This window comes from Bicyclus anynana, chromosome 23 (genome assembly GCF_947172395.1).
Source record: "Bicyclus anynana chromosome 23, ilBicAnyn1.1, whole genome shotgun sequence".
Taxonomy (NCBI): domain Eukaryota; kingdom Metazoa; phylum Arthropoda; class Insecta; order Lepidoptera; family Nymphalidae; genus Bicyclus; species Bicyclus anynana.
Genome location: NC_069105.1, coordinates 5,469,929 through 5,480,704, shown reverse-complemented (window position 1 = coordinate 5,480,704; position 10,776 = coordinate 5,469,929). Strand labels below are relative to the sequence as shown.

General features: G+C 39.8%; 1 protein-coding gene across 1 annotated transcript; it reads left to right on the top strand.

Moving 5' to 3' along the window:
- Positions 1-6,613: 6,613 nt before the first annotated feature.
- Positions 6,614-9,310, top strand: LOC128199419 (uncharacterized). The gene is made up of 2 exons (XM_052888784.1): positions 6,614-6,807; positions 9,180-9,310. The coding sequence occupies exons 1-2, from the start codon at positions 6,663-6,665 to the stop codon at positions 9,299-9,301; spliced, it is 267 nt and encodes an 88-aa protein (XP_052744744.1). The 5' UTR covers positions 6,614-6,662; the 3' UTR covers positions 9,302-9,310.
- The last annotated feature ends 1,466 nt before the right edge of the window (positions 9,311-10,776 follow it).

The following is a 10,776-nucleotide window of genomic DNA, read 5'->3' as shown; positions in this document are numbered from 1 at the left end:
CAGTTTGACAGTAACAGATTCCGAAAGAAATTTTTTGACATTTCTATATGATACAAAGAGTAGGTTCTTCTAAGTAGATACTAAAAATCCTCTTTGTAATTTTGACAACAATACAGATTATTAAGGTACTTACTGCGGGCATATGATGTAGAAATTCTACGAGCTGTTTTATTTTATTTCTGTACTAGCAAACGCCCCGCTAAAAGCCTAAAAAAATACTGAATTGTTTTTTCTGAGGTACCTATTAGATTGGCATTGCCGCCAATCTAATAGGTACCTGTTACACGGTTCAAAAACCTGGACAGACACAGACACAGAAAAATTTAAAAATAAAACCGGCCAAAGTGTTGTGTGTGTTGGGCCACGCGCAGTGTAGGGTTCCGTAGATTAAGGTAGCACTTTATTAATCCCTATATAAGGGATTAATAAAGTGCTACCTTAATCAATGCACACAATACAATGCACAAAACTAACTATAACGATACCCCACACACGCATGGGATAGCCATAAAAAAATTCATCCACACTTTGCAGGTAGGGTTTAAAGAACCTCGTTTTTTTCAAATTTTCTTTTTATCACTCTAATAAAGACGTAAATAATATACTCACATCTTTATAGTTTTAACAGATACTGAGTTACCTTACTGACAACTACTATATGCTTTTCAAAAGCAACGGAATTACGAGTAGTCAGTAGGTAGTAGGTATGCACTTTTTGTTAACTAAATTATCATATTTTTTAAATTAGTCGACCTGAACTAAAATTTTAACCTTTAAATTAAACTTTTTATATAGCAATTGCTACTAATTGTTATAGTTTTCCTTAAAATGTTATTATAATTAAACCTACTCTCGTGATACTTATATTCCGCGGCACGCTAGTCTGAACGACATCATACGTCGTGCTCTTGTCACCGCCGGCGTGCCAGCCGTTTTGGAACCAAACGGTTTGGCGCGTGACGATGGTAAGAGACCAGACGGCATGTCTTTGATGCCATGGAAGATGGGTAGGCCTTTTTTTTTTTTTTTTTTTTTTTTTTAATGCAAATAGGCCCGCGTTTGACCATGATCTAACCTGATGGTAAGTGTAGATACAGTCTAAGATGGGACACGCTTGCCTAGAAGGTGCCTATTCACTCTTGTTTTGAAGATACCCAAGTTATAATATTCAGGAAACACAGACTTGGGAAGGGTATTCCAAACCTTAGCCGTGCGTATGAGAAAAGAAGACGCAAAGCGTTTTGTACGGGTCCTAGGGACATCTACAATGTAGGGATGAAAACCCATCCGATGTCTTGCGGTGCGATGGTAAAAAGGCGAAGGTGGTATGACATCGAATAGCTCCTGAGCACATTCTCCAAAATATATCCTATAAAACACCGATAAACTGGCAACTTTCCGCCGATGCTCAAGGGTCTGGAGTTTGGTCAAAAGCGGTGAATCTGTGCCAATGAGTCTCCTGGCTCGGCGATCCACAGCATCCAAAGCAGCCAATTGGTATTTGGCTGAGCCGTCAAAAAGATGGCTGCAGTACTCCATGCAAGACCGGACTTGGGCCTGATATAGAGTAAGTAATTGCTGTGAGGAGAAGTACTGCTTAACCTTACGGAGTATTCCAAGTTTTTTGGCCGCGGTTTTGGCTTTAGATTCTATGGACCGCCCAAAGTTGATGTTAGCCGAAATATCGACACCCAGGAGATCGATGTGGTCAGTGATAGGCAAGGATACATTTCTGAATGTAGGTGTAAATGGAAAAGGAGTCCGTTTTGCCGTCAGTAGACATGCCTGGGTTTTGGTTGCATTGAACTGAACTAAATTAGCGTCGCCCCATTCGGAGACTTCCTTTAGGGTAGAGTTCAATCGAGAAACCATCGCCTCCCTGAGTTCGTTAGTTTCAGTTCCACCGGCGCGTGGTCCGGATAAATATCTTTCCGTTACTGTACTGTCATCTGCATAACCAAGGGTTCCAGGTTTCAGCAGGTCATTAATATGCAGTAAAAAAAGAGTAGCGGAAAGTACCGACCCTTGAGGAACTCCAGCGTTAATAGCCATTAGATCCGATGAGTAGCCATCAGTAACCACTCGGAAGGATCGTTCACTCAAAAAGTCGGATATCCAGTCACACAAGCTCGGTGGAAGTCCATACGCTGGAAGCTTACTAATGAGGCTATCGTGCCAGACCCTGTCAAATGCCTTAGATATGTCGAGAGAGACAGCAAGTGCCTCTCCGTGCTTATCAATTGCCTCACCCCAAACATGAGTTGCATACACGAGCAAATCACCAGCAGACCTATTTTGGCGAAAACCATACTGCTGCTGTAACTACTTGCATAACATACTTGCTGTCTGAGAGAAGATCATGACACTCAAGGTATGCTAAGAGCCTGGTATTTATTATTCTTTCCATGCTCTTACACAAGATTGAGGTGATTGAGATAGGCCTATAGTTTGATGGGTCGGCACGACTTCCTTTCTTTGGTACGGGTTGTACATTTGCAATCTTCCAGCATTTAGGAACTCGAGATGTTCTCAGAGATAGGCGATACAGACGTGTCAAGATAGGAGCTAATTCGGGTGCACAATAACGCAGAACTATTGCCGGGATACCATCAGGACCGCTGGCTTTATGTACGTCTAGAGACCGGATTACTCTTAGAACCTCCTTTTGATGGATATGCACCTCCGACATTACAGAGTCACATATAGGGAGGTTAGGGGGACAAGAATTCCCAGCGTCCAAGACTGAATTGTTAGCAAAATGAGAGGCCAGAAGGTTTGCCTTTTCAGTTGCAGTAAAAACCAGTGATCCGTCAGGTTTCAGCAGAGGCGGCAACGATGGTCGACAAAAGTTCGTTTCTACAGATTTGGCTAAAGACCAAAAAGCTTTGGTACCACTAGGATAGGTGGCTAATTTATTGCCAATGCGTTTTGTACGTGAGAAACGAGCTTTTTTTAACACCTTTTTGTAAGACTTGGCAGCAGCATTGAACTCTCGTTTTTTCAATTTCAAATCCGGAGCCATTTGACAACGAGCTTGTGCCCAGGTCACAAATGCCGATTGTTTAAGGGCCTCGGCTGAGGCACAATCAGCATTGTACCACTTTGGGGTCTTACCATCAAGGGACACATCAGAAAATGGAATAAAATATTCCATTGCCTGATGTATCACCTCGGATATTGCTCTTTCACAGCTCGACGGATCATCGGAAGAGAAGCAAATCTGGTGCCAGGGATAAGAAGCAAAAAAATGACGCATCTCATCCCAATTAGCTGACTTAAATTTCCAGATCCGTCTTAAGCAGCCAGGGTTGGAAACGGTGGGTTGGTGGCTGGAAATTGACCTTACCACACAATGATCAGAAGTACCAAGTGGCGATGATACTGATATCGAGAATTGATCTGGGTCGGTAGTCAGCACTAAGTCAAGACAATTGGGTGTATGTCCGTCAACATCAGGTATCCTAGTCGCTTCCCGGACTAGTTGGGAGAGATCTAGGGATAAGGCAAAATTATACGCTTCCCTTCCAGCATGGTCCGTTTTCTCAAACGGGAATAGCCAATCTTTATGATGCGCATTGAAATCTCCCAAAAAAACCATGTTAGCACCTGGATACCGTTGAAGAACAATATCGGCCGAATCGCTGAGGTATTCGAAAAGCTTAGTCGTCTCACTATCACCATCATGAGAGCGATAGACACAAGCATATATCGTTTGCTGGGTACCAGTGTCTAGTAAACACCACAAGACTGAGTAATTGGGTATCTCAAGATTACGTAGGCGCCGGCAGCAGACATCATTACGTACATACATGCAAACTCCGGCATGAGGTTTGAAATGACACTCTAGGGAGTAGCCAGGATAATGCAAGTATGAACTGTCTGCTGGATTTCCAATTTGCGTCTCCGTAAGAAACATCAAGTGCGGCCTTTCAGTCTCCAGATGGTGATGGACTGCTAGGAGATTAGAGTGCAATCCTCGTATGTTCGTGAGGTGCACTTTGAGTGAGAGGTGGTGCAGCCGCTGTTTAAACTTATATTTCTTCTTTTTTTGTTTCATTAATAGTAAAAACGGGGTGAATAGGCAGGAGGATGGCAGTTGTACGAGGCGCTTTGCTTCTAGACTACACTGTTTACAAGGGGATAGCACTGATGGAAGGCTCGACTGGAGGCTGCGGGGACGCCCGAACCCCCTTGGAACTCGTCATCGGGACCTCTCTCCGGTCGCCAACCGGCACAATGAAAGCCATTCCAAGATTTTTCGCTAAAAGGTGGCGGGGCAGCCTCTCGTAGGTGGCTAGCCTACAATTGGGCCCCCTACTGCCTGCGGTCGGCCAGCGGTGCACCGTGCTTCGGATCCCGCTAGCCTCCAAATCGAGACGTCCAGTGCATCCACCAAGCAAATCAGGAAACTTGTCATGAAAAACATAGCGCAACTGTACATACCCAACCTCAACTAAATAGCTACTGTAAGCAACGCTCCGGAACGCGAAGAATCACTTGGCGGAGCGGCTTTGCTCACATGGTGGTATCACAAGCCTCGGCCGGAGCCTACCACCTAAAAAGTTGCTGTTCGATTAGCACCACCCAGGGGTCACGTGTAGGGTTACGAGTATTAGAATAACTAATTTAGGTACATCCTACGGACGTGAACAGCTCCAACCCCCAAAAAAACTTTGGTGTGGGACGCGACTTGCGTAGACACCCTTGCGACTTCACATCTTCCTGGTACAATGGGATGTGCGGGCGCTGCTGCTGCATCAGCAGAGACCCTCAAGCGGCGCAAATATAGCAATCTCGTCGGAGATTACATATTTGAGCCGTTTGCGGTCGAAACACTAGGACCGTGGGGTCCGAGTACTCGCTTTCTTTACAAAGAAATTGCAAAGCGTTTAATCGACACCTCCCGTGACCAGAAGGCTGGCCTATATTTAGGCCAAAGAATTAGTATTGCCATACAACGTGGCAATACTGCCAGCCTTCTGGGCACTTTACCTATGATCGTCGATTCGGACGAATTCTACGACGCCTGAGCCTTTAGATATAATTTAAATTTAGTATATTTTCTTTTTAATTTTTATAATATGTAGTTATAGATATTTAGATACGTATTTTTAATATTATTGTAAAATTTTATAAAATTGAATGAATAAAAGTATAGCTTTTTTTCTCTCGTGATTTTTTTACATAAACAACCGTTTAGCCGGTAGAGGGTGGGGACACTCGACTCTAAAAAAATTTGCTCTAAGTTTACAAACGAATCCTTAGATATTTTTCAAGATTTTATTTTACGACTTTGTTCACATTTTCATTGCGTTCACTGATCCGCATATTACGGATCGCATTGAACGTATTATATCTACCCTCTACCGTAAAATAAAAAATCCCTTTGACGCGATACGTCCGTTATGTATGTACGATGCAGATCTGTGATCGCCTTTGTAAGTGTCTGGTGTTCGTATTGTAGTAGGTACCTACTCGTATCCACATGTTTAGATTTATGAATATTACCGCTTTGTTAATTAAAGTATGATTATTAATTCCAGTCAGTACAATGACAAGTGCAACTGAAACTAAAATGTCATTTTACTAACTGGAATTAATAATCATGCGTAAGAATAAATCTTATGTACGATTATTAATTCCAGTCAGTAAAATGACATTTCAGTGACAGTTGCACTTGTCATTTTACTGACTGGACCTATACATAAGTTTTCTATGCTATAGTTACCATAATCTAGTGTAGAGCTTGGACAATTAGACTCGTGATGAGTCTAACTGCTGCTCCGATGCTGAACATGAGATGAAAGAAATATTTCTTAGAACCCGAACTTAGGACCTCGTGATACAAACCCACGTTCGCTGTCCACTGGAACTATACACGAGGCAGCTGAAATACGGTAGCTACCTACTAATTTTACACTCAATAAAACTCGGTAATTTCCAATTAAAGATTGTATTGGGTTCGCTGGAACGTTCTGTGATTCTGATAAAACATTTTGCTCAATTTAATAAAACTTATTACTGTGCCAAATTAAAATGAAAGGTGTTTTCTATTTAATGGGTAAGTTAATTAAAGTTTCATTTATGTAAGTACGTACGTATGTAAGTAGGTTAGGTACCTAGGTGTAGACTCCGTCAAGTAAGTTAAACCAAAGTGGCGGTCATCTGTGTCGGTACATTAAAAAACAAATTGATAAACGCGTGCTGCCAGGTTGCCCAGTAGGTTCCTACAATAATTTAAATATTAATATGTAAATTTTGGCTGGTGGGAGGCTAGTTACCACCCTACTGGCAAAGACGTACCGCCAAGCGATTTAGCGTTCCGGTTATAGAAACCGAATGGGGTGTGAATTTTCATCCTCCTCCTAACAAGTTAGCCCGCTTCCATCTTAGACTGCATCATCACTTACCATTGAGATTGTAGTCAAGGGCTAACTTGTAAAGAATAAAAAAAAAGAAAAGAAAAATGAAAGATACGCGATTTATAAAGTCGTCATTCGACCAACGAGACAGTCTCGTGAAGAAAATTATGATGATGATGTTGATGTTGACGGTGATGTTGATGTTGTTGAGGTCGATGTCTTCTATTTCTATTATTCATTTCCTAAGGCACGCTATTACTCCTGCACACATGCAACTCCTACATTCTTCTGACAGCCAACATGGAGGACGTCCAGGCGCTCGCTCGCCAGCTATCCGCGTCGCCGGTGCTGCAGCAAGTCAAGAATATCTGGAGACGAGCCTCCACGCAGTTCCAGAAGGAGCTAGAGCGACATGCGCGCCGGCGTGGAAAGACTGACGAATCAGGTAAGGGACTCAAACCAGTATAACTTGGACTTCAAACATAGGTTCTCATATTCTGCACACCTTTATTCTTTCATTCGAAGCGTCCAATTTATTGTGGTCGTAATCGATTTCTCTATCATCCTTAAAGTTGACATACCCAGTAACTCGTACAAATCGTATTGCTTCATCACTTCTTACATTCATGGCTAGTTTTTGGAACTCTACAATTTAAGACCAGAGTGAATAGGCATTTTCTAAGCAAGCCACATTAAGCTTTACATATTTTACTACCAGGTAAAATTGTGGTTATTCATTTAATCATGTGAATTTTCACATCTAATATTATATTAATTTTAATATGTCTACCTATTTCACTGTTGTGCATTTGTTGCTTTTGTGTAATTAGTTTACCGTAGGAAAACTGTTATTCCCATATTTCGACGTATAACGCGATCAGTTTAATATCAGCAAATGAGGTTTTTGGAAAGTAATACAGATTTAATGGTTAGACATGATTTTTTCTTTTACTTTCTGTAAGAGTTTGTTTTTTATCATTCATGATAAACATGAAGTCTATGGTCCATAATCGAAGAGATATACTTAAAATAGCGACAGCTTTCTATAAAAAACTATACAGTGAGAGCCGTATAGAAAACGTTACGCACATGAACGATATAGCCTATAATGAAGAGCCTTCGCATACTGAATATATTCCCTTCGATATAACTGAAGTTTTAAGCGAAATAAAGAAGCTGAAAAATGATAAAAGTCCTGGTTCTGACAAAGTATCAAACGAAGCAATAAAAACTGCGGGCTTATGTCTAGCATGCCCCCTGACAAAATTATTTAATGAAATTATAGAGAAAGGTGTCGCCCCCAGACAGTGGACAGAATCTACAATAATACTGCTATACAAAAAGGGAAACCCACACAACATTTCCAACTACCGTCCAATAAGCATACTACCATGTCTTTATAAGCTCTTCGCCTCTCTCATAGAGAAAAGAATAAAAGGAACAATAGAGTCGAGTCAGCCAATAGAGCAAGCAGGCTTTAGATCTGGATTTTCTACAATAGACAACATACACGCAATCGAAATATTGATAGAAAAATTCCAAGAATACCGGAAGCCGCTCTACATAGGCTTTATTGATTACAAAAAAGCGTTCGACAGCTTGACTTACCAGGCTATATGGAAAACATTGCTAAACTTAAATATAAACCAAGAATACATAAAAATACTGAAACATCTTTACGAAAATAGCACAAGTAAGATCCAACTAGAATCAACAGGTCCACCATTTGCTATTAAACGCGGTGTAAAACAAGGTGACCCCCTATCTCCGAAAATTTTCATAGCCGTGCTCGAGTCAGCCCTAAGCACTCTACAATGGAAAAATCTTGGAATATACATTCGACGAAAGTACTTGAGCCATCTGAGATTTGCCGACGATATAGCCATTTTCTCAGAAAGTAGTGCGCAAATGAACCTCATGGTGAATTCACTGAACGAAGCAAGCAAAAAAGCAGGATTAGAAATAAATTTTAGTAAATCAAAAATAATGACTAACCATATAGAAACTCCAATAATAGTAGAAAACACGCAACTGGAATTCATAAATAAATATATATATTTAGGCAAACAAATATCCTTTCAAAATGATAGGAACGAAGAAGAAATAGAAAGGAGAATTAAATTTGCATGGAACAAATTTTGGAGTATGAAAGAAGTATTGAAAAGCCAAATGCCTATGAAGCTGAAAAGTAAAATAATGAACACCTGCATCCTACCTACTTTAACTTACGGCTGCCAGACTTGGAAATTTACCAAGAAGGCTAAAACAATGATTAGGACTTGCCAAAGAGCTATGGAACGAAGCATAACTAATATCAAAAAAATTCACAAAATCCGTCACTCCATCATCAGGCAGAAAACAAAAATAATCGACGCCCTAACCTTCGCACTTAAAGCCAAATGGAAATGGGCCGGACATGTCGCTCGACTCACAGATGACCGTTGGACTGTCAGAATAACGAAATGGCCGGGACCTAAAGGATCACGAGGCAGAGGCAGACCACGTTATCGGTGGGTCGACGACATCATAAATTTTACCGGCAAAAACTGGCTACTGAAGGCAAAAGACCGATCAAAATGGCAGCACCTGGAGGAGGCCTTCACCGTAAAGGGTTCTTCTTTTAAATAAAAGGGAAGATATAATAAATAAACATTTTAAAATTGTAAAATTACTTAATTTATCAATTAACAAATTAAAATACTTATTACCTAATTAATTGTAAATAAGAAGAAATAAAAGGCTTTTTTATTTATTTATTATTTATGAAGTCTATATAATTTTATTCTTTCTTTTCTCTCTTTTACCGTCTCATTCCAGATTATGATGATCGAATCGACACCGAAGGTCGGACAAGGAGGGTGATCAAAGACCTGGTAGCTCTTGGCAAGGAGGCTGGCTATATTGAACCCATAAAGCAGATGTTAGAAAAACTTCAATAAAATCATGTTCATTTGTATGAATTTTATTTAGGTACACTTAGAGGGTGTATTATCTTAGCGACTACGAAGTAATTTAATAGTGAAACGAAGTAAGTATATTCTCTTTTTACAATTACAAACGCTTCGATAATTAAAAAATGATATTCTTGATCGACATGTTACGAGATCAAGTTTTCGATGGGATCTGTCATTCCCATACATTTTTTTAGTTTTCGAAGCGTTAGCGTTTGTAGAAAGAAAATCGACGTGTCACATGGCTACAGGCCTGTAGTAACCTGTGAGGTTCTAGTTGCAATACTCGTCTGTGTTACTTTTAACACAAGCAAAAACGTACTTTTGACAGTTAAAGTTCGTCTGTTTGTAGCTTAGATACATAGAAGGTTTGTAGATACTCCAATACCGAATCTACTGAAAATAGATGATTCAAGAAACTCAACAGTTCCTCTTTTTAAAAAATAACCGTCATCATTATCAACTTGTTTCTTTTTTTAATTTTAGGTAGTAGAATGATACGATATTAAGGCGGATGGTGTCGATTCAAAAATATAAGTAATTTTTTTTAAATATTTATTTGTTAATGGTTTTCATAGTTTCTTCTACTTTACCACAGTTTTATAAAGTGTTTACAGTTACTGCCTTTGCACTGTTGGACAAAGCATAATAAGATATTAAAAAATAAAATACTTAGAGCTGCTTTGTTTTGAAATTGGGATTGATGATTTCTCTAGTTTTTAGTAAGGATTTGATTGTCAATATTAATTGTAAAAGGATATATCTATACTAGTATTATAAAGAGGTAAAGTTTGTGAGGTTGTAGGGGGTAATCTCTGGGTCTACTGAACCTTTTGACTTTTTACCAATACAAAGCTACGAAATTTGCGAGTGTCATATGCTTTACATCCCCGCATTCCCATGGGTACGGGAATTTCGTGAATGAAAGCTAAATTGCTCATGTCAATTGAGGATTATTGGTATGTATAATATAGGAATATGCGGGAATTATTAATTCATTACTTCGTTGGCCAACCGAGGACACGAACCTCGGACACTAACCACTGGACCAACGGCACTTTACTTTTAATATTAAATCAATCCTATCAATGATAATAATCAATGATGATAATCAACTTACCCAAGCATTGCACCCAAGGCCTTTACACTTAAAAAATAAAAAAGTATATATATAAAAGACATTAAAAATATAATGATACTCATAAGAAGGCTGAAAGTCTCTCAGCGACAAAGATTTTCGATACATATATAAATAGAACTCACATGGGCCACGCAATGTTCGCCGTCGCACTGTAACATAAAAAAATACTGTGACAGACGGACAGATGGACACAATATGATTGATTCTGTATGCTGCATATAGTCGAGTGTGAAGTCGTGCGCGCGGGGCATCGCTACCCCTCTCCCGGCCCGCGCGGACCATCGAGTGTTACGAACGAATTTGCCAAGCTATAGTTATATAT